Below are 24022 nucleotides of genomic sequence, written 5' to 3'. Positions count from 1 at the left end.
TACCTGTTTCACTGCTCTTTCTCAGCCTGTCACTGAGAGAGTCAGGCAGGGCCCAGGGGGATGGGTGTATGGTCTCGGGGCACTGGCTTAGGTGGGGGGTGCACGCACTTCCATTGTCCTTCCTGCCCACCCACCCAGTTCTCTGTGGGTGAGGCCACCCCTGACGCTCCATCATTGTGACAGCTCCTCTCAGCAAGGCAGCAATGTGGTGGTGCAGACATGTTCAGATGTCAGAGTCACAGCCAGCTCCACAAAAGGGGGTCCCTGTCTTCCTTTGGGGGGCCCGGGCCTCACTCCTGAGTCCTTCTCTTGCCCCTGCAGTCTGCAGGCTGGTCTCCCTCACTTAAGACTTTAGCAGCCCAGGTCTCTTTCCAGCTCTTTGGCCCCAGTGAACTCAGCCCCTTCCCCGGCAGCTCCCAGTCAACGCCCCCATCCAGTACTTCCCCATAACAGACATACTGCAGGGAAAAGAGCCCTTGGAGGGACTGACTCTGTGACCTTGGGCACATCTGCTAAGTGGACTGAAGTCCAAATGAAACAACACTGGGCATGAGGTGAAGCAGTGTGATGGACACATGAGGATTCATTGTATTAGTCCATTACTTCCACAGGGAATCCTTGTGTGGTGTAGTGGTTAATGTGTTTGGCTGTCAACCAAAAGGTTAGGAGTTCAAGTCCACCCTGAGGTGCCTTGGAAGAAAGGCCTGGCAATCTAGTTCCGAAATACCAGCCATTGAAACCCTGCAGAGCACATTTCTACTCTGACCCACTTGGGGTTGCCATGAGGCAGAATGGACTCAATGGCAGCTATACAAAAAAAGAAGAAATTATTGCAATGTGAAAACTTCCATAAAAATGTTAAAAAATTAGACTGAGCCCATCATTTACTAGCTTGGGAAACTTTGCCTCTTTGGACCTCAGTTTCTCCATTTGTAAATGAAGAAAATGAAGCGTAACTGAATCCTTACAGGTGTGAGGATTAAATGGTATAATCGACCCATAACCCTAAGAACAGTCCCTGCACAGAAAGGCTGGACCAAGCCATCACCCTCTGGCCAGGCTACCCTGCCTTCACTCAAGCAGCTTCCACTATCTGGAATGCCCTCTCTGCCCTCTTGCCCGGGCAAATTCCTCATCTGTCATGCTCCAGCTAAATGTCACCTCCTTTCTGTGGCCTCCTTTCTCAGCTTGCCTAGGAAGGAAGGATTTATGGCTTCCCCCTCCCTGCTCTGCCTACACAGAGGCCAGGCACACCTCAGTTACAGCACTTGTCACGTTGTGTTACATTAGTGTGTGCCTGTCTCTTCACTACGTCGTCAGCTGGGGCCCGGCGCTGAGCCAGTCCTGGAGAGCAATGTCTGAACCACAACTTTGCGGGAGCTGCTGGTCCTGGGTCAGTTCTCAAGCTCCAGCCTGAACTCAAGACCTCTGTCAAAGGATGAGACAACCCCAGCTGGGGAAACACCTGCCTGCTCCTGAGGAGGAAAAGAGGTCAAGAGCCAGGAGGGGAGAAGAAGGAATGGTGTGGGGTCCTTCACACTGACCAGGTGCTTTTTCTGTACCAAGGCTGTGTTGGGTGCTCTAAACACAGTCACATTTAATGCCTACAATCATCAGAAGTTGTGGCATTGCCCCCATTTAATACACATGGAAATTGAGCCTCAGAGAGAAGTGACTTGCTGAACTCATATCTGACACTGTGCCTTCAATTCCTGTACCTACCAGGGGGAGTGCCTGCTAGGGTGTCAAAAACCAAAAAAACCAAACTCACTGCTGTCGAGTTGACTCGACTTGTAGCAACCCCTCCTTGGGTTTCCGAGGCAGTATCTCTATGGACGTAGATTGCCCAATCTTCCTTCTGAGGAGTGGCTGGTGGGTTTGAACCATCAGCCTTCTGGTTAGCAGTCAAACGCCTTAGGCACTATGCCACCAGAGCTCCTGTTAAGGTGTCAAGGCACAGGTAACTGATGACTGAGCACATGGTTCATTCAGATATACATAAGGGGCTGTCCCCTGCCGACCAATGACTAGGTGGCAACCCATCAAATCATGCATTCATCCATCCACCTACCCACCCATCCATCCATTTAAAAAATGTTTATTGAGTAACCCCTATGTACTAGCATCATGCTTTTCACTGGAGGAAAAGATTGGAGAACCAACCACAGTCCCTGATCTGAGCTCATATTTGAATGTGAGAGATGAATATTAATCAAATAAACCTGCAATTGACTACAATTACAAAGTATGGCAAATGTTACAAAGACAGGAAGAGCACATAACAGAGGACCTGACCCAGCCTTGAAGTCCATGGAGGGCTTCTTGGAAGAAGTGATTATTATTGCTGAGCCCTGAGTGATGAGCAGGCATTAACCAGAAGAGAGAACAGCACGTGCAAAGGCCCTGAGGTTGGGAAGTGCATAACACACTCCAGGAATGGAAAGCAGTCCAGCATAGTTACAGTGAGTCATGATTAAGGCTGAAGTTCGGGAGGCAGGGGCTTGCCATGGAAGATCTTGGAGGCTGTGGTAAGGAATTTGGATTATTTTCATAAAAGCAATGGCAGGCCAATGACTGATGGGTTTTAGGCAAAAATGTGACCTCATGATATATCATCCATTCATTCAAAAACAAATACTCATTGCGTATCCTTTACTAGTAGGGCTGTGTTAGTTGCTGGGACTATAATGAACAAGACAGACATGGTCCCTGCCCCTGCTGAGCCTACATTCTAGTTCAGAAAGCTTATCATCGAAAACACAAGAGGGAATGTAGAAGAGAAGTTAAGAAGGTATTGTGTGTTTAGGTGTGAGATAGTGGTAGTGGAGGCAGGGAGAGGTTGACAGATTGGAGAAATGAGTGGTTGGCTCTGGCTAGCCTCAAATTCCCCAGCAAGAGCAGAGTAGAGGAGGGAAGATGTTTGTCTCACAGGATTGCTGTCTTTGGGCATGGAGCCATATGCTCTGAAGGTTCTGGTCCCTGCCACTCCTCCATCCTATCATGCCCGAACTTCCCAAGCTGCCCTCCTGGGCAGCAGCTGGTCACAGCTGGAAAAGCCTCTGGCTGGCCCAGGCCCCCACCGCACCCTTCCAGGTGGGACTGGCGCCCGGTACCGCATCCATCCATCTGGCCTGACATAGATCAGTGTCAATCCCTGGCTGCAGAAGCAATATTTATAAATCACGTTTCCAAACTGGCTACAAATTTGTACAAAGAAACAGATGGGTTGGGGTAGCCATTTGTCATCCAGGATATTTATATGGTGAGGAGGAGGGGGCTTGGCACGTTGTGGGAAGGAGCTGGGGGGCTGGAGGGGGCCCTTCCTTGGCTGCTCTGACCTCAGGCACACTGTTGCCACCGTTGCTTGGGAGCTTGGACCTGGTGGTCATGCTGGATGTGCATGCTGGTGGCTCCCAGACAAACAGAGGCAGTTGGGACAGGCCCCTTGGGGTGGAACGACTCATGAACTTGGCCAGGTTGAGCCAGGTCTCTCTGTGCCTCCTGGGGCCAGCTCAGGATGCTACTAGCATAATGAGCAGATAACCTGCTGTACCAGTTGTTGAAATACTGAGATAGTTACAAAAAGGTTTAAGTAGCCACTACTCTGAGCCCCTCAAATGTCCTTCCATTACCTCAGCCTTTCTTCCCTGTACTCCCTCAACCTTGCCACAACCAAGCAACTAAAGAGTTAATGCCTGCACAGCAGGGGCCCCAGGAGCCTGTCACCAGTTAGGATCAGGGTCCTTTCTGTTTGGATATCTGAGCTGCACTGGTTGTTAAATAGTTTTAATATGACTCCTGGGAACACAGATAGGTCAGGCTTCAGAGGTCACTGAGGGCCTCTCCCTTTTGGGTGGGGGTATAAAGTTCCTGAAGGTGACCCCAGGCCCCATCCAGGGCCAGAAGGAACCAGCACGCTGTGCTCCCTGCCTGCTTGTTGTCTCTCTGAGCACATCTCTTGCCAATCCTGTTGCTCACTCCCTTCACCATGTTAGTCTCCTCTGTGCCTCGAACACCCCAGGCCTCAGGGCCTTTCCACCTGCAGGATTGGCCTCTGTCCAGTTGTCCACACAGCTCCCTCCCTCATTTCCTTCAGATTTCTAGTCAACCACTGATTTTCTCCAAGAGGCCTTCCCAGACCACTCTATTAAAAAAAACTACAGACTCTTGTATAGATTAAGGAGCCCTGGTGGCATAGTGGGTAAGGCATTTGGTTGCTAACCACAAGGTCAGTGGTTCTAACTCACTAGCCATTCCACAAGAGGAAGATGAGGCAGTCTACTTCTGTAAAGATTTACAGCCTTGGAAACCCAATGGGGGTTGCTATGAGTCAGAACTGACTCTATGGCAATGGGTTATTTTTTGGCTTGTGTATATCATTTCCCTCAAAAGCTGTTTATCACCCCCAGCACCTTATTTACTTATTTAATTTCTATCTCCCCTCACTGAATGTAAACTCCAGCAGGGCAGGGACTTTGTCTTATTTGCCACTGTATTTCCAGGGCCCAGAACAGGGCCTGGAACATACTGTTGTTGTTATGTGCCATCGAGTTGGCCCCGACTCATAGCGACCCCTCCTTGGGTTTCCGAGGCAGTATCGCTACAGAAGTACATTACCCAACCTTCCTTCCGAGAAGTAACTGGTGGGTTTGAACCACCGGCCTTCTGGTTAGCCGTCAAGTACCTTAACCACTACGCTACCAGAGCTCGTTGGAACGTATTAGATGATCAATAAATATCTGCTGAGGAAGGAATTGATATGTTCCAAGTACGACCTAGAGAACGTTATCATGCCAGGTAAAGCAGCGGGCCTGTGAAAAGGGGGAACCCTCACCGAGATGGATCGACAGACACAGTGGCTGCAACGATGGGCTCAAGCACGGCAATGACTGTGACGGCGCAGTGTTTTGTTCTGTTGGACACGGTTGCTGTGAGTCAGAACTGACTCAGCAGCACATGACAACAAGAACAACAAAACAGCAAGTCTGACAACATACATTGGTAGCCTTCCATCTTACTGGGACCACCTAGCCCTCTGAGGTGTCATCAGCCCATTTTACAGATGATGAGACTGAGCCCAGAGAAGTACAGACATGTGCATAGAGAGCCATCCACTGAGTGTGGACTTGCACCCAGGTTCCTAACTCCAGTCCATTCATCCATCCTGCCCCTGCCTCCCTGCAACCCATTTCCCAAAAGGTTCAAACATCAACTTCTTGGGGAATTAGCTGGGGGACATCTCACAGTGGGATCAGCTCAGCCTGGTGCAGTAGGGGTGGTAGTGAGCTAAGGTAGGAAGAGCACTGGGTCTGAGACAGGTGTGGGTTTGAACTCCAGCCCGTGATCCTGGGCATGCCCCTTATTCTCTTAGAGCCTCAGCTTCATTGCCTGCAAAACGAGGAAAGGGATAAGGCCCCCACCTCCCACGGTGGGAATGAGGACGCAAAGGGGAATGTGAGTGGATATAGTACTTTTGAAAGTGGAGGGTGGAGAGTGTGTGCAGGACGCTCATTTCAGTCTTCACTTAGAACAAGGGGCTCTTCCCACCCCAGGCGGAGCTCCAGGCCCAGCCACTGTCATGTGTGCCCCTTGCCAATGTTACCATCTACCATTCCTCCCCTTGGGAAGCCCTCTGCACTCCACCCACCCACGTGCTGCCTGTTATTCATGGTTTGGTCAGTGGGCTGAGGAACAGCCCCAGCTTGGTCACAGACCCAACACTAGCCCTCTGGGTGCCTCAGTCTCTCCATCTAGAAAAGGGGAGGCAGCAGGGAAGCTGGAGCCCTCCCTCCACGTATCCTAGGATTTGGTGGGTTAAAGGTAACTCACCTTGGATGTCAAGCAGGGAGAAGTGAGGGTTGCTGGGAGCCTCAGGCACCAGGCGGAAATAGAAGCGGTGGCCACTCTGGGGCTCATCTCTGTCCACCACGCTGATGGTCTGGATGAGCTGGAAGGTGAGGGAGGGCAGGAGCCTGAGCCCACCCCAACCCGGGTAGAGGGTGCCCTTAGCTAGTCCTGGTAGCACCTCCCAGCCCCTCACTGGTACCTGGCCTGGCTTGGCGTCCTCACACACAGCTGCCTCATAGGGCGTGGCCAGTTCCGGAGGATTGTCATTCACGTCCAAGATTCGTATCCTTAGGGATGCCCGGGATAGCTGGGCATGATTGTCTGCAACCAGAACACAGGAGTAGGAGGAGTGGCATCAACAGTGAGGTCGAGACAACATCCCTGTCTGGTACTTGAGCAAGATTAGACAGTCAAGTCACACTGAGAGATTTGTGGGTGGACCAAGTTGGTGACAGAACCAAGAATGGGGCATCTGAGCATATGTGGCTATCACCACAACCATTACTGTCACCATCATCATTAGCACCATCACTGCAACCTTCACCATCATAATCACCAGTACCATCCTATTACCACTGTCGCCTCACCACCACCATTACTTCAGTACCATCACAATCACCATTACTGTTGTCATGACCACCATTAAACCATCACCACCACCATTAATTAGCACTATCATTACCACCTCCATCACCGTAACTATCAGTACCACCATCATTACCATCACCAACGCCATCATGTCTGTTATCATCACCACTGCCATCAGAATTATCACCTCTACCTCCACTACCACATCCACTAGTTCCACCCTCATCATCCCTCCCACCATCACAAGCACCAAGACCATCACTCTCACCACCATCACCTCCACCATCGTCCCACCATCACCATCACCATCACCACCACTACCACAGCCCATTGCTACCATTACCTCCACAGTAGTCACCTGTATCACCATCACATCATCACCACCAACAGTAGCACTATCATCACCATCGCCATCTCCGGAGTGCACAGAATGCACCTGGATTCACCCCATCCGATATTCCAGGAATCTTTGCAAAAATCCTGCGGTTTGGGGCAGTTTCTCCCCCCCCATTATAGAAAGAACTAAAATGTAGGAATGTTTTAAAAAAATTGCCCTTCAGTCCATACATGTTGCAGCTGAATTTCAAAACCTCTACTCTTTCAAAACCGGACGCTGAGAGAGCAAGACAAGTCTCCTGGAGGTAGGTGTTGGCCAGGGCCCTCAGCGGAAACAGTGACATCCCCATCCCACCAACAGTAATCTCTTTGAGGTCAAGATCCCTTTCTTATTCATCCTTTGACCCCCAGCATTGTGGGACATGGCACAGAATAAGCTCTAATACATTTCTTGAATGAATGAATGGAGCCTGGAAGGACTGAGGCTGAAGGAGGCTTGAATTCTAGGCATTGCTCTGTCCTTGACCCAGCATTTGATCTTGAGTCAGACCTTTCTCTCTCTGATACATCTCCACACCTGCCTAAGGCATTTGACTGCTAACAAGAAGGCTGATGGTTCAAACCCACCAGCCACTCCTCGAAAGGAAGACTGGGCAATCTACTTCTATACAGATACTGCCTTGGAAACCCACGGAGGGGTTGCTATGAGTCGGATCGACTCGACAGCAGTGAATTTTTTTTTTTTTTTTTATAGTGACTAAGAGCCAGGAGTCTGGAGCCAGTGGATTCCATCCCAACCCTGTCACTTATTAGTTGTGTGATCTTTCTGTGCTTCAGTTTTCTCACCTGCAAAATAGGGCTAAGAGGACAGACTGAATTAATATCTGCAAAGCACTTATGACTGTGTGTACAACACATAGTAAGAACTATATAATTATTCATTAAACAAACAGATGCCTTCAAAGGCTCTTTTCAGCAAGGACATTATGTATTGGGACACTTCATCCCAGCCTGCCCTCTCTGAGCAGCACACCAACACCAGCCTGTTCTGGCTCTAGGGGAACCTCACTGGTACCCAGTCCTGCTATCTTAGCCACATGTTCATTGCTGACAGGTCCCAGCTACAGTAACGCCAGGCACATCCCCTGGGAGAGGAAACTGCACCCCACTTCCCAGCAGTGACTCTGACGGCTAGGTCTTGGGTCTGGTTGGCAGGGAACTATTTTGGGGTTAGCCTGGACATTTCCAGGCAGCCAGGCACCATGAGAGTTTTGGGGATAGTGAGGCTGGCCCCTACCTCTTTCTTTGAACCCAGGGGTCCACTGAATGCCAGCAGCTGCGTGTGTTGATAAAGAGAGAAATGGAAGCTGGGAGGCAGGTGCGGCCACCTCCTGGGGGGCTCTGGGAATGAGGGGGTGAGTCCTTAATTAACTCAGACTCTGACCCCCCTCTGGAGTGCCCCTTAACCAGGGCACCTTATCTTCTCAGTTCACCCTGATCTGCTGCCTCGGTGATCAGAGGGGGCTTTTCCGGGGGTGAGCGAGGGAAGTCGTGACTGGGAATGCTGGGTGAGCGTTATTTTTGAAAGCGTGCTGCCAGAGAACTTAAACAAACAGACAGTGGGGGCTTGGGAAGGAGGGGAGGGTGAGGCCCACAGGGCAGGGCCTGGAGGGGGAGAGAGGGCCCATGGGAAGGAAAGCTCTGAGCAGGAAGGCCCCCCCCCCCCCGTGGCCAATCGCCCTGCTGGAGGGCTGGTCACTGCTGGTGGGACTTCCATGACTGCCCCGTTTCCTCTTTTAAAGTGTCACTGGTCACCTCTTGGAGAAGTCCTGTGCCTTTTGGAGTGAGTGAGGGTCTCAGGTCTAAGGGATGGGGCAGCTGAGAGAGCACTGAAGAGGATGTGCATCCACACGGTCACAGCTGCCACCTGCAGAGCCTGTCCTGAGAGCCCTGGATCGGAAGCAGGACTGGAGCGCCAGAGCTGGGGGCTGGCCAGTCGGCCTGCCGTGTTGATGTGACTCCAGCCGTGGGTCTCTAGCCTGGCCGCACACCAGAACCACCTGGGAAGCCTTTGGAAAACATCGATGTCCATGGCCTGGTCAAGAAGCTTTGGTGGCATAGTGGTTAAAGCATTGCGCTGCTAACCAAAAGGTCAGCGGTTTGAACCCACCAGCCACTCCATGGGAGAAAGATTAGGCAGTCTGCTTCGTAAAGATTTACAGCTTTGGAAACCTTATGGGACAGTTCTACTCTGTCCTACAGGGTCGCTGAGTCAGAATCATTAGCATGGGTCAGAGGGAAGGCCGAGTCACTCATGTCTTTCATGAAGCTCTTCAGATGACTCTAATGTGTAGCAAGGCTGCCAGCCTCCACCCTTCGGGGACCGGCAGGTGAGGGAGTCCAACCTGATCACCTGATCACAATCAGTATCATTTACAAAAATTGATCAGAATCATTAATAATTTACCACCTTAAATGTTTCCAGTGTAAAACAGGGATCCATCACTAAATTGATTAATATGGACCTCTTTGCAGGACTTTCCAATTCACAACAAACTTTCATACCTATGACACCGTCTTTGTGAAGGAAGTTTGTCAATTCCATTTCGTAGATGAGAAAACTGAGGCCCAGAGAGGGAAAGGACTTTGCTGAAAGCCACAAAGCAGGACAGGAGCAGAGCTGGGGTTTGGTCTACTGCTTGGTGCAGATACAGTGTACATGGGCCCTGCTGCCTGGCTCTTTGTCTAGTTGGTGACAGCTGACTTCACCCACTGCTTTTTGAAAGGTGCCTGCTCCAGGGGCCAGGTACCCACAGGGCCCCACTCCCCTCTTGGCATCTCAGTTCAGCTGACTGACATGCAAATTAGTTTAATTATTTCTTCTTCTAAAATAAATTATATTTTGCAGTAGCTGCAATATGTTGTGTCAGGCAAAATTACATTCAATATTTTTAAACTAATTGATGCAGCCTTGAGGAAGACTGACTGACAGCCCAGAGATGAGCAGGCCTGTAGCCTTAGCCGATTCCTAAATTAAAATTAAACGTGCTTTGGCCTGGTGCTTCCTCCTGGAGCTGCCTCACCATTTATCCGAGATGGTGGCAGGGGAAGCCCTGGGGTCTGAGGGGCCCCGGAGGCTGGGCAGCCCAGCAGGGTCTCAGAAGAAGCTGGACTTGCAGCAGACTTGCTATGCAGTGTGGGCAGGCTGCTTACCCTAGGTCTCAGTCCCTTCTGGGAAACAGACAGGAGACTGGACTGAGTGATTTGAAAGTGAGACTTCTGGCTTTTGCTGACAATTACAAATTGAGTGCCTGCTGTGTACCAAGGACACAGCAGTGAACAAGGCCAGTATGGTGTGTCTAATGGCAGGGAAAGACATTACTCTACACTGTGATAAGAGTTGAGAGAAAAAAGTACAGGAGCTGTAAGTGTGTGGAGCAGGGGGTCCTGGAGTGCAAGGTTGCTTCCCCTGGAGGAACTGGCATTTGGGCTGAGATCTGACGAACAGTCAGGTGGAGGAGATGGCAAGGGAGGGTAATGTAGGGAGTGGGAAAAGCATGTGCAAAAGCCCTGGGGTGGGAGGGAAAGCTGTAGCTCATGAGACCATGGGTCCCTTCTGAGGAAACCCTAGCCTCTGGTGGCTGAAAGTTAATTAATGAACTAATGGCATCCTGACCAAACTGGGGCTGGGGGACTTGGGGCCACTGAGAAGGAAAGAGGAGGAGGGATGACTTTCCGGCCCTGTGCGGGCCCTCCCAGCAATGTGCTCCTTCCCAGAAGGACCCCAGTGACCACATATCGATCACCTACCATGGGTGAGGGTCTGTGCCGCCCCGTTTTATCCCGTCAACCACTGAGAGAAGAAGGGGCTATTATTATTGCTGATTTCTGGATGAAGAAACCAGCTCAGAGAGGCAAAGTGATGTGCCCAAGGTCTCCCAGGGAACAACTGATGGAGCTGGGACTTGAACTTGGGTCTAGCTACAAAGGGGGAATTTCTAACCTGCAGACGGTACTGCCTTTCTTATAGTCTTTCGTTATCAGAATCCTCCTTGCCTTCAAGGCCCCAGACAAAAGCCTCTGCCTCTTCTAGGAAGCTTTCCTTGACTGCCCTCAGCCCTGGGCGATCACGTCTAAGGTGTGGATAAGCCTACAGGGCCCATCAGGCCCTGTGTAATCTGCTTCCTGTTGCATCCTTGGCCTCACCTCTCAGTCCCCTCCCCTTTTCCTCTGCTCTATGCTTACCGCTTTACCTCCTTCAGGTCTTTGCCCAGATGTCTTCTCTGAGAGGCTTCCCCGACAGCCTTATTTCCATTCACCCCTTTCCTCCTTTTTTTCTTCCCATGTACTTATTCCCCACCCTCTCTTCTCACTTCTTTAACTTGCTTCTCGTCCACCTGCCCCCTAGACCGTGAGCTCACCAGCGTGGCGTCCGGTGGTGGCTTGCATATCGCTATGATGCTGCTGGAAGCGCTGGCACTGTATTTCAAATACCAGCAGCGTCGCCAGCAGGTGATGGACAGGTTCAGTGGAGCTTCCAGACCACACCAGACTAGGAAGAAAGACCTGGCAATCTATTTCTGAAAATTAACTGACGAAAGGGAAGCCTCATGAACCACAGCAGAGTACTGTCTGAAGCAAAGCGGGAAGGTGAGCTCCCTAGGTGGGAAGGCACTCAAGACACACGGTGGCCAGGGACAGGCGCCCCTACTCTAGGGAGAGGCACCAGGAGCCATCAGAGGGCAAGCTGGGCAGACAGGAAAGCGTAGATCAGAAGGGCACAGAGGGGGGTAGTCACAGGGAGGGGAAGGGAGGAGAGTTCTTTTAGGTTGGGGATCGTCATTGGGGCCGTGAAATCAAATGTGCATGAACAGTTGAATGTAAAACAAATCTGCTTTGTAAATCTGCACCCAAAGCACAACTGAAAAAAAAAAAAAAAAAAGATACACTGTGACCATGGCCACGAGAATGGGCTCCAGCCTACCAACGATTATGAAATGGCGAAGGATTGGCAACGTTTCCTTGTGTTGTTCGTGGGTTTGTCACGAGCCACAGCGGACTCAACAGCAGCCAGTAGTCACGAAACATAAGCCGACATTTTTGTCCACGTTGTTTGCTGTTATGTCCCCCACGCCTATGTCCTGGCATATAAATCAAAAAGCCAAACCCGTTGCCATCAAGTTGACTGCAACCCCATGTGTTACAGGGCAGAACTGCTCCATGGCGTTTCCCTGGCTACAATCTTTACAGGAGCACGTTGCCAGGCCTTTTTTCCATGGTGCTAGTGGGTAGGTTCCAACCACCAACCTTTAGGTTAGGAGATAAGTGCAAACCATTTGTGCCACCCTGGGACCACACGCATGGCACACAGTAGGTGCTTACCAAATATGTGTGGAATGAATAGGTTGAACTCCCTGTGGCGTCCTTGACATCCCTGATGCCTAAAAGGGACGCATGGGAGGTGACCCGCAAGATTGCAGCCTGCCTGTGTGGACTAATCCTGTGGGTGACACATCCCTCCAGGAGCCCCCCCCCCCCTAAAAAGCAGTCTGGCTGTGTGACCCTCTTCTTGCCTCTCTCTCTGGGTCAAGGTTTTCTTATTTAGTAAAACAAATGGAGTTGGACTCTGAGGTTCTCATTGTCACAGAGGAAGAGAGAAACTGGAGAGATGAAGTGAGGTGGCAAGAGTGGCAAGGGGTGAGAGAGAGATAGATGGAGAGAGAAACAAATAGAGACAGACAGACAAACACAGACTGGCGCAGAGGTCTTCCTTACCACTCACCTTTGCAGTGGGGGTGGGGTGGGGAGCAGAGCCCAGACCCTCTTCTCCATGGTTCCCCCCTCGCCCCTCCCCATCTTCTGAAGGAATTAAATTGCATCTAAACACCAGGGTCTGATTAGAGCTGGCCAGCTGGGCAGGAAGATTTATCATCCCAATTACAAGCTTGCAGAGACAGGCAGGCAGGACGGTGAGGAGGGGAGGGGAACAGGATGGGGCCCTCCAATAGGGGGGTGTCAGGCAGTCAGGAGCGGGCTCCTCACACTCACTACCCTGTCCCCATCACCTGGTGGGAGCGGAAGCTCGAGCACCCTTCTCTCTTAGGGACCTGGATGGTCTGTTTGGGCTCCATGTTGAGGCGTTAGCCTTGTGGGGAGAATGTGCAGTCCTCCAAGATGTGGGCTGAAGTCTGGCTAGGACATAATCGGGGATGGAGGGCAAGGATGGTCCGGGCGTGTGACCACCACGTGCAAAGGCCCTGGGGTAGGAGGGGAGGCTGTAGACGGTGAGACCTTAGATCCCTTCTAAGGAAGACTCCAGCCATTGGTGGAGTTACTCACTTGGAACCTGAATGAAACTGGGTTTGGCCGGGAGCCCAGTGGGAAGGGAAGGAACTAGGGCTCCTGGAATCACAGCACCCCTGGGACTGAGCGGTGCGGGGGATGTTTACTTCCCTAGGGTTCAGCTGATTCCTAATGTTCTGCTCCACTGAGACCTCACTGACATCCCAAAAGCTTTGTTCCTGTCGGCATCTATTAGGTACGTAGGGTGGCACTGGACCCCAGGAGTAGCCAGTCCAAGAAGACGCTCAGGCCTGATCTACACACCTCTCTCTGGTGACAGGGAGCTCACTGCCTACCAAAGCAGCCCTTTCCCTGCAGACCTGTTACAAGCTCACCCTAGACTGCATCCACTCTGCACCCCTTGGCGCTTCCTCCCGCCACCCTAGCACTGCCCTGGCACCCCGCACACGTCTGAGCCTGACTCTTCGGACAGTCTCCCATCTGTTCTCCCCTCCAGGCTCACCCCCTCCTGCCCACCTCCACCCTGAACTCGAGTGGATGCTGGGATTGCACGTCTGATCATGTCACTCTTCTGCTCAAAGACCCGTGCTGGCTCCCTGTCGCTTCCCAGAAATGTTTGACTCAACACAGGACACCCAAGGTCCTCCTCGGCTGGTCCCAGCCATTCTCGGCCCCTGGCTCCAGCCACCCTGAGTTTCTCTGTCTTCAGAATGGGTGGTGGGCTGCCAAGCCTCCAGGTCTTTGCACACAGAGGTCTTCCAGCATGGACTGCCCAAACCCCACTTCTAGGCCTCCTCAGCCTTTGAGACCCAACTCAGATGTTGCCTCCTCTGGGAAGGGTTTCATGTCCCTTGTGGTCCCTCCCTCTCTGAGTTCCCACGGCTTCCACTCTTTGTTGTCTCGGACCGTGATGTGCCCTTTTTGCCCACCTGTGAGCTCCCTGGGTCAACGGCCAAGCCTTGCTGACCGCCACTTGGGGATCAGTCCAGGCTGGGTGAGTGACAAGGACTCTCAGAAAGCACTGGCTAGCGGCAAACATGAGGAGGGGTTCCTGGAGGAAACAGTTCTGTCACTCAAAACCCAGTGTAGCCCCTCATTCCCCACCCCTGCTCCTCCTCCAGCCTCCTCAGCGCTCCTCTATTGTCCTTCTAAGGAGCACTGGACTGAGAGTCTAACACCGTCATTGGTGGACTTGGGCAAACTGCTTCCCTTCCTTGGGCTTCAGTGTCCACAGCCATGAAATGGAAGAGAAGGTGGAGGGACTGGAGCCATGATCTCCGACATCCCCTTTCCTTTCAGACTCTTTCTTTGGCAAATCAAACTTTGAATAAACAGAAGCTGCAAGCAGTGGTTGCTCAGTGGTACAATTCTCACTTTCATGAGGGAGACCCGGGTTCAGTGCCCGGTCAATGCACCTCAAACGCAGCACTACCCATCAGTGGTGGCTTACATGTCGCTATGACGCTGGACAGGCTTCAGCAGAGCTTCCAGACAAGACAGACCAGGAAGCAGGGCCTGGGGATGGACCTGCACCAATCAGCCAGTGGGAACCCTGTGGACCCTAACAGTCCAGTCTGTAGCCAGTCACGGAACGGGGCAGGACTGGGCAGTTTTTCGTTCTCCTGTGAGTGGGGTCGTCATGAGTCAGGGGCTGATTCCATGGCAGCAAACAACAGCCATCACTATTAACAACAATTATCTCACAGCCATCTCTCAGGTAGGTGCTACTGTTACGTGTTACAGGTGAGAAAACTAAGGCAACCCTGTGGGGGAAGGGAGTGACCTGTTCAAGATGAGACAGTGGGAACTGTCTAGAGCCCCTTCTTTTCCATCTGCTGTCCTAGTGGCACAGTGCTTAAAGCATTTGACTGCTAACCAGAAGGCTGGCGGTTCAAATCCACCAGCCACTCCTGGGAAGGAAGACTGGGCAATCTACTTCTGTAGAGATATTGCCTGGGAAACCCAAGGAGGGGTCACTATGAGTCAGGATCAACTTGATGGCAGTGAGTTTGGGTTCTTTTGGTCTTAGCTGGGTGGACAAAACCATCTGTTCATCCTTCCAGCAGATTTTTATCACACGCCTACTATGGCCAGGCCTGCCATGGGTGCTGCAGACACAGACCAGCCCTGCCCTCATCGGATATACAGTTTCCTCAGGGAGGGAGGTATTAACCCACCAAGCCTACAGAGGACTATCTAACTTTGTGACATGAAGGCAAGTGCTAGGTGCTGGGAGCCGCACACTGGGAGTGTCTAGGTAACCGGGTTAACCTTTGCTGGCCCAGACAGCTAGCTCTCATATTTTTACTCTAAGAACGGTAGTCTTCTAATTTGTTTGCTAATCACTCCCTCCCCCCGCATCCCAGGTATTTTTGTACACGTGCTATGTTAATTTTTTACCAATATGTGAATTAAAAAAAAATTAGTATAACGCTTAGCTCAGGAAAATACCTCACAGGGGGAGGGCCCAGCTGGCAAACAGAGAAGCTGGGCTCCTCTTATTTGTGTAAAAATAAAAATATAATACTCCCTTCCAGGCCATGGGGCCTGAGGACCCGGGAGGAGGTGGCCGGATGCAGCCTCTGGGACCCCTCCCCCAGGGCTGGCTTCCCAAGTCCTCTTGTCTCTTTGAAGACTGTCCCTTTACAACTGCCCTTTCCACCGAAGGATCCAGACACAAATTGTACTTTAAATTCAATATCGGTCATTAATATTTCATGATTACAAAACGTTAAAGATAATGTCAGTGGAAGGAGCGTCTGCATGAGCAGAATGGATGACTCAGAAGTTAGGGAAGAGGGGAGCCGGCATACTAAGTGGCTCGGGGAGTCTTTGAGGTAATCCGGTATGACAGGCGGCCGGCTCCCAGCTGAGCCCTACATTCTCCGAGGGGCTCACAAGCTCCACCGCTGTGTATAAATATTTTCCCTCTGATTCTTGTCACCTCATGTTTGTTACGCCCGGGAGCAGGCGGGGCCTCCATGACCCCCCAAACGTCTGCTCTGTTTCTCAGGATCCCAAGTGGATGCTTCAACAAGAGGGCACAGGTGGAGGGACCCATTGGCACTGAACTTGGGGCTCGGCCAAGGGCTTGGAGGCAGGAAGTCTGGGGCCAAGCCCTGGCCCTGCATCGACTTGCCCTGTGACCCTGGCGATGGCACTCTCCCCCCGACCCTTCATGTCCTCATCTGTAAAATGAAATCATGATTTCCTACTTGCTTCATGGAGATGGTGAGAAGGAGGAATGGGTAGGAGTGCCTGGCTTTGGGCAGGAAACAAGGGAATGTGCCTTAAGGGGCATCTGGGTTAGCGCTGGGCTCTGGAGAAGACAGGCTGGGGTTGAACCCCTGGGAACCTGGAGAAATGACCTCTCTGAGTCTCAGTTTCCTCATCTGACCATTGGGGAGAACAGTAATACCGATACCTCATAGGATTGCTATGAAGTGAGCTCATCACTGTGAATGAAGTGCCTGGTACACAGTTGGTGCTTAATATATGCCAAGAGCAACAGATCTCATTCAGTGACCACTTACTAAGTATCACGCTAAGGGCTTTCCCATACATTTGTTGTTGTTGTTGTTGTTATATGCCGTCGAGTCGGCCCCCACTCATAGCGACCCCTCCTTGGGTTTCCGAGGCAGTATCACTACGGAAGTAGGATTGCCCAACCTTCCTTCCGAGGAGTGGCTGGTGGGTTTGAACCGCCAGACTTCTGGTTAGCAGTCAAGTGCCTTAGGCACTATGCTACCAGAGCTCCTTTCCCATACATTACCCCATTTAATCTTCCCACCAGCACCGCAAAGTAGGATCTATTCACTTTCCCATTGACTAATATCCCAGATGAAGGTTGGGTAGAGGTCCTGGGTTGCAGGGATTATCTAGCCCAGTGACCAGACTTCTCCTTTCAGGAACTCATCGTCTTTCCCATGGTCAGTTTCTGGGAATCGGCCTGGGATTTGGGGACCACAGAGTACAGGAAAATGGAGGCCATGTACCAATCCCATTGTTAGAGGTTGACTTGTGTTTCCCCAAAATATATATTGACCTTGTTAGGAAATGAAGATGTAGTTAACCTGAGTTATGCTAAAGCAGGGTGGGACCTAATCCAGCATGACTGATATCCTTACAATGGACAGCTAGACAGAGACACAGAGGGAAGACAGAGGCAGAGATCAGAGCGATGTGTCTACAAGCCAAGGACACCAAGCATGGCCAGAACCACTAGAAGCCGGGAAGAGGCAGGGAGGGCTCTTGGTCTGGAGCCTTCAGGGAGAACTGCTGACCACCTTGATTTTAGACTTCTAGCCTCCAGAACCATGAGGCGTAAAGTCCTGTTGTTTTAAGCTTCCCCTGTACCTTTGTATGACAGCCCTAGGAAACTAATACTGGGGTGGAAGGAACTGGACAGACTGGGGCCTGATCCCAGCTCTGGCGCTGCATATCCTCAGGCAAGTGTCCTGTCCTCTGAGCCTTGCTTTTCCCATCTGTAAAACGGATGCTGATCATGTTACCTCACCAGGTAGCTGTTGAGGACTCAATAAAAATGCAGCTTTTGTATTAGGTAAAAACTGCAAAATGTTTGTGGGGGAAATTCCCACCTCCCATCCTTTCTCCTGTGGAACGGCAAACGCGCCCCCCTCAGTGTGACCGACCTTATATGCTGCTCTAGCTGCACTCTGAAAGTGACCCACTGGGTAGAAGAACAATGCTTAGCCCAAGAGGGGACTCGCTGATGGACAGCCAGGCAGTGAGACAGGCTGGTGGGAGAGATGGATTCCTGGGAGGTTGCTCTGCCCAGAAGCCAGGCCAGTCCTTCCTGGCTCTGTCTGCAGGCCAGAGCCTCCTTGCTGCCCAAGGAGCAGGTTTGGGGAGGCAGAAAGGAGGGGGTCTCCGCCCCCCCAGCCCAGCCGCCACTTCCTCTCCAGCCACCTTTGTTATCTGCGTTTCATGAGGGTGGAGGAGTAGATTCAAAGGCTCTGGAGCGGCAGGCACTGAGGTTTGAGCCAGCTTTGTATTTTCTTTTAAACTGAAGTTGAAAGAGACCGAGGGAACTTCAGCCCAGGGACTTCCTTGGCCCAGAATAGGCCAGTGGGGCCTGAGACGGTGGGAGGACTCCAGCAGGGGAAGGAGGAGGCAGGCTGGTGGGAGGGGCCTGAGGCTGAGGTGCGCAGAGTTTGAACTTGGCCTGCCCACAGCTCTGAGAATTCCTGTTGTCATGCCTGCTTACCGTGGCTGTCTGCTGACTCCTGAGACCTCGAGAGCTGAAAGTGCTGGGGAGCCTGGAGATCAGGTGGAGGCGATGGCAGTGGTGGCTGTGGGAGGAGGCTTGGCAGGTGGAGATGGGCCCGGCCCGGCCCTCTCCCCGCTCCAGACCCCCCTGTGCCCTCAGCAGCCCATCACCAGCCTTACTGTCCTGTCCCCCATGTCTCAGGGCCCCCCTCTTTCTCTCTCTCAGCTCACACTTCTCTCCCAGCTGCACCAAACAGCCTGTGACCCACACACACCATTCCGGCAATGGGGGTCAAAGCTCCTTGCAGTCATTGTTGACAACTGTGACCCCCCCCCACGTCAACCCATCAGCGGGTCCCCTTGGCTCCATCTTCAGCCTGTACTCCAAAGCCCAGCTCGTCTGACTTCCTCCATCGTGACCTCCTACCTCCTCTGCACTGTTGCTTGAGCTCTTGGCTGAGCCCTTGCTTCTCCCCTTGTTACCGCTGTGTGCCGTCGAGTTGATTTCAACTCATAGCAACCCTGTAACACAGAGTAGATCTGCCCCAGCCTGTTTCCTAGGCTATAACTCTTTAAGCAAGCAGACTGCCTCATCTGACTTCCACAGAGCAGCTGGTGGGTTCAAACTGTCAACCTTTTGGTTAGCAGTCAAGTGTTTAACAATCTCACTACCAGGTCTCCTTCATCCCCTCTCAGCCCCAGTCTATTCTCAATGCAGCAGCCAGAGGCATCCTAAATCAGACACAACCTTCCTCCGCTCAAAGCCTTCCAGCGGCCTCCCACCTCACTTGGAGAAAAGTGCCAACCACATTCATCTCCTTGCTTCCAACACGCTGGGCAAGCTAGCACCTCAGGGCCTTTGCACTGGCTGCTCCCCCTGCCTGGAATGGTCTTCCAGTTCCCTCATGTTATTTCAGTCCCTGCTGAAATGTCTCCTTCTTAGAGCAGCCCTCTTCTAAGGGAAACCACGCCCCTCTTCCTCCCAATTGTCTTTCCCTGTTTCCTCGTAGTGTTTCACATCCCCTGACACATTGTGTACATCCCTTCTCTGGGTTTGTTTGTTGATGGTCTGCCTCTCCCCCATGAGGACAGGGCTGTTCCCTGTCTGGTTCATGACTATATCCCCAGCCCCTAGAACACAGCTTGGCATGTAGTAAACCCACTAAACCCACTGCCATCGACTCAATTCTGATTCATAGTGACTTGAGGACAGAACTTTCCCATGGGGTTTCCAAGGCTGTCAATCTTTAAGAAGCAGATTGCCTCATCTTTCTCCTATAGAGTGGACAGTGGGTTCGAACTGTCGACTCTTTGGTTAGCAGCTAAATGGTTTAACCACTACACCACCAGAGCTCCTCTGGCATGTACTAGCGCTCAGTAAATGATGAAGGAAGGAAGAAAGCTCTGTCCCCTTGGTTCCAAGGACCCCTCTCGGATCTTTGTTCTAATGGATCGGTGTTTATCCTTCCCTCTGCAGGGTCTTAGCCCAGTTTCCTAATCTTTGGCCCACACTACCCTTGGCCCTGCCCCTCAGCCTTTGCTCCTCCCCCCAGAGATGCTCTGCCCGGCTGCCAGCTCACCAGCCTCCATGGCCAGCACTGTGATGTTGTGCCAACCCGCCGTCTCGCGGTCCAGTCCCTTGCCTGTCACAATGGCGCCTGTGTCCGCGTCGATATCGAAGATCTGGTCCAGATCGGAGCTGCGGTCAATGGCGTACCTGAGGGGGGAGGGGAGGGGCTGACTGAAGGTGCCGCAGTGCCAGCTGGAGCCCTGCCCATGTCCCCACCCCACCCCAAGAGAGGGACCGCTGCCTCAGAGACAGAAGGGGCAAATAAACTCTTCCCGGGACTCGGGCTGCCTTTCAGCAGCCTGGGCTCCTGCTCTGAGACAGGGCACCCCTTACCCTTCCACAGCTTTGCTCCTCAGCTGGGAAATGGGCTAATACTTTGCACCCCACAGTTATGAGGGCTGGAGACAGGCAAAGAGTCTGACAGGACTCAGCACTCACTGAATGTTTGATTCTTTCTTTTCAAACGTGACCCAGGAATTGAGCCTGAAGGCAGAGAACTCATTGCCATCAAGTGGATTCTGACTCCTAGTGACTCTGTGGGACAGAGTAGAACTTCTCCATAGGGTTTCTAAGGTTGTAATCTTTATAGAAGCAGACTGACACATTTTTCTCTACTGGAACAGCTGGTGGGTCTGAACTGCTGACCTTTTGGTTGGCAGCCAAGCACTTTAACCACAGCACCACCAGGGATTCTTGAAGGTAGAGAAAGGGGTCAGGGATGGCATTCGGGCAGGGGGAACAAGAGATACAAAGCCATGGAGGGTGAGAACTGTATGGTAAGGAGCCCTGGTGGCACAACCAGTTAAACGCATGCTGCTAACCCAAAGGTTGACAGTTCGAACTTACCCAGGGGCTTTGTGGGAGAAAGACCTGGCAATTTGCTTTCATATAGAGTATAGCCCCAAAATTCTGTGGGGTAGCTCTACCCCACTGTATGGGGGTGCTAAAGAAAAAAACCTCACAGCCGTCAGGTCGGTTCCCATGCATAGTGACCCCTCCTTGGGTTTCTGAGGTGGTATCTCTACAGAAGTAAATTGCCCAGTCTTCCTTCTGAGGAGTGGCTGATGTGTTTGAACTACCAACCTTCTGGTTAGTATCAAATGCCTTAGGCACTACACCACCAGAGTTCCTACAGGGTTGCTAGGAGTCAGAAGTGACTCAATGGCACCCAATGACAGTAGTCAGGCCCAACAACACTCAGGCAATGAATGGCCAACAGTGAGTGAATGCACCATGTCCAGAACTGAGAAGTGGGGTTAGGAGCCAGAACGTGCAGGGCCTGGAACCCAGGAGTTTGATGTGGTAGGGAGCCAGGGGGAATTCTGAGTGCGGCAGAAGGGGCTGGCCCTGGGGTAGAAGGCTTTCTCCGGCTGCCCTGGTGTGGAGGCCTCAGAGCGGAGCCACAGGCAACTGAGCGCCTATGGCGGAGGGGGGCCTGGGAAGGGATGGCCGCTGGCCCCACCTCGCCTGCGCTGCACGCACAAGCTAATCTACAGCTTTCAGTCTCTGCGTGAAAAAGCCCTTTGTTCCGCCTTCTTCCCGGGCCTTTGTGTGGCGGCTCCAGGCCTGAAAGGCCTGTGTCCAACACATGTCTCGGGCGGCAGCGGCCCAGAGAGGCCCGCCAGCACCGGCAGCCGCTTCCCGCGCTGATAATGCGGGCGGGGGCGCGGCCAGGCAGCCCTGTGGACAAAGGCCTCGAATGCCAAGCAAGGGCTCTTTGTGCTGCGAGGATAAAGCATCCTGGTGGGGTGGGGCTGAGCAGAGCCACTGCCACAGACAAGACCAGAAGGGCCCTTCCCCCATCTTCTGGAGCAGGAAACGGAGGCTCCAGGGGGACCCCAGAAACTGCCAGCTGAAGACCAAAGCCCTGAGCTGCCCCTTCAGTGGGGCCCTGGCCGCACTGCCAACCCTCTCTGGGCCTCGGCTTCCTCATCTGTTGAATGGGGATAATGACTTCCCAGTGAGAACACACAGATCCCAGAGCAGACGGAGCTGGGTTTGAATCCTGGTTCTGTCCCTCTTCTACTCTTGTGACCTAGACTGAACGATCGGATCCCCGAGGCCTCAGTTTGCTCCTCTGGAAAAGGTGAGTCACACTCATCTCACACCGTGGCGTGTGCGGTTGTGGCTGCTGTGTGTCACTGAGTCAGTTCTGACTCACAGCGGCCTTGTAAGGCAGAACAGAGCTGCCCTGTAGGGTTTCCTAGGTTGTAAATCTTTGTTAGATTGTCAGGTTATGTCTCCCGTTGAGAGGCTGAGTAGGTTCAAACCACTAACCTTTCAGTTAGCAGCCATGCGCTTTAACCACCGCACCACCCATTCATGGGGTTGGCCATAGGTGACTGCACTGATGCTTCTCGTATTTACTGTTGCAGGGACGTGAAAGCATCTGGAAAACTGTCAAGGACCATGCATATGGGCTTAGCGGGCATTATAAGCCAGTCTTGAGCCCCCAGTTTAATGTTCTCTCCCATCCCTAAGCTACTAGCCCACATCCTTCTTGCCCTTGACCTGGATGAAAGAGTGAGCAGAGTCCAGACACAAGACGGTAATGCTTCCCCCAGCACAGGACTTCACAATCTGCAGACTGCTTCCCCTAACCCCGGCCGACCCTCCATTCATTACTCGAGTGCCCCCTTTGTGCTGCTCTGACCTAGGTCCCGGGGATAAAATGGCGGAGAAGACAGACAAGGTCTCTTGCATCCTGTGAAGCTGGTGTGATCACCACCATTGTGCTGGTGAAGACACTGAGGCTCAGAGAGGAACTTGGCAAGTTTAGGGCTGCCAAGTACAGTTGTGTATGTTATGTGCTACACAAGGGTACCAGGCTGAGGGAAGTTCTGCTTACCAAGCCACAGGTCCTAACCTAGGGCATGTATCCCTAACTGGCACCTTTTTCTTATTTATACAAAGGCTAATGATGACCCTGGCCGAGGCTGCATAGGGACTCTGTGGCAGAATTGGGATGTGTACCAAATCTGGAGTTCTTTCGAGGTCGGCCCTTCCAAAGCCCCAAGGCCTGGAGCCTCCATCTCTTCCGCTCTATCCTGGTGCTGTCAGGGCATTTGGGTTTGAAGGAGCAGACTCTGAGTGGAGCTCTGCTAGAAGTTACACTGGATACCTCCTCCGATTTTGAAGACGGGACAACAGAGTCCAGGAGAGGGCCAGGGGCATGATTCAGCGCCCCCGCCCCCATTCAGGTGGGCCTGAGGCAAGGCTTGTGGGAGGATGCCGACCGCCTCCTCCCTTCCTCTCCTCTCCTTTCTAGTCAGACCTTGCTCTCCACTCCTCCTCCTCCCACTTTTTCTCTTTTGTTCCCTTCTGGAAAGGGGGGCTGGAATCTAAGCGGAGGCAGCTGTTCCCAAGGCCATGGGGCGGGGGCCTCGGGGACCCACCATTAACCAACTAAAGACTCAGGGCTGCAGGTCAGCCCGCCTGGCTGAGCCCAGGTGTTTTGTTCCAGCTCAGAGAGCCAGCCAGGGAGTGGGAGGGGGTGCGTGGTGGGAATGTGGCCTGACAAATGTGCGTGTGGGGGGACTTGTGCACCTCACGTGTGGGAGCATGAGTTGTGTGTCTGGTCTGTGTTGTGGGTGGAAAAATGTTTGCATGTGACTTGAGTATGTGAGTGGTGTGTGTGTGTGTGTGTGCACGCACACGTGTGCCTGTGTGTATGCTTTGCAGTTGGAAAAGCAGAGGCTCAAGAGGCAGCCGCTTGGCCCCGGGGTTTGGATCCAGGCCCATGTTGACCCCAGGCAAATCCCTTCCATCTTTGAGTTTTAGTTTTCCACAAAATGGAGATGATTATCCAACCTGGCAAGGTTGTTGGGGGGATTAAATGTATATAAGACGCCTAGCTGAGTGCCAGGAAACCAGGCCATGCATAGGAGCCAGTAGAATTCTAATTATTATCCAGAAATGTCTGGCAAGGGGTATGCAGGAGTGCCCTCAGTCCAGTGTATGGTCTGTGTGCCTGGGGTGGGTGGACCATATGTGGATGTGGGTGCCCTGTCAGTGGTGGAGGAGAACAGGGGGTGGCTATGGTTCTAGAACATTGTGCTCAGATCTCAACATCCTGCCCCCACTTGGTCAGCCAGGACCTAGAGGGCAGGATGGGGAACCTGAGCAATGCAGAAGAACATGGGTACGTCT

General features: G+C 52.4%; 1 protein-coding gene across 1 annotated transcript in view; it reads right to left on the bottom strand.

The window, feature by feature from the left end:
* CDH22 (cadherin 22) overlaps positions 1 to 24022 on the bottom strand; it is an 87071-nt gene that overhangs the window by 6581 nt on the left and 56468 nt on the right. The window contains exons 7-9 of the mRNA XM_007938438.1: positions 19884 to 20020; positions 6047 to 6168; positions 5830 to 5947 (exon numbers count right to left, since the gene is read on the bottom strand). Coding sequence (XP_007936629.1) covers positions 5830 to 5947; positions 6047 to 6168; positions 19884 to 20020 — 377 coding nt within the window. The remainder of the gene's footprint in view (positions 1 to 5829; positions 5948 to 6046; positions 6169 to 19883; positions 20021 to 24022) is intronic.

Source organism: Orycteropus afer, unplaced genomic scaffold (genome assembly GCF_000298275.1).
Source record: "Orycteropus afer afer isolate SDZICR_OR568_19922 unplaced genomic scaffold, OryAfe1.0 scaffold00049, whole genome shotgun sequence".
NCBI classification, from domain to species: domain Eukaryota; kingdom Metazoa; phylum Chordata; class Mammalia; order Tubulidentata; family Orycteropodidae; genus Orycteropus; species Orycteropus afer.
This window is presented reverse-complemented; position numbering and strand designations above follow the sequence as displayed.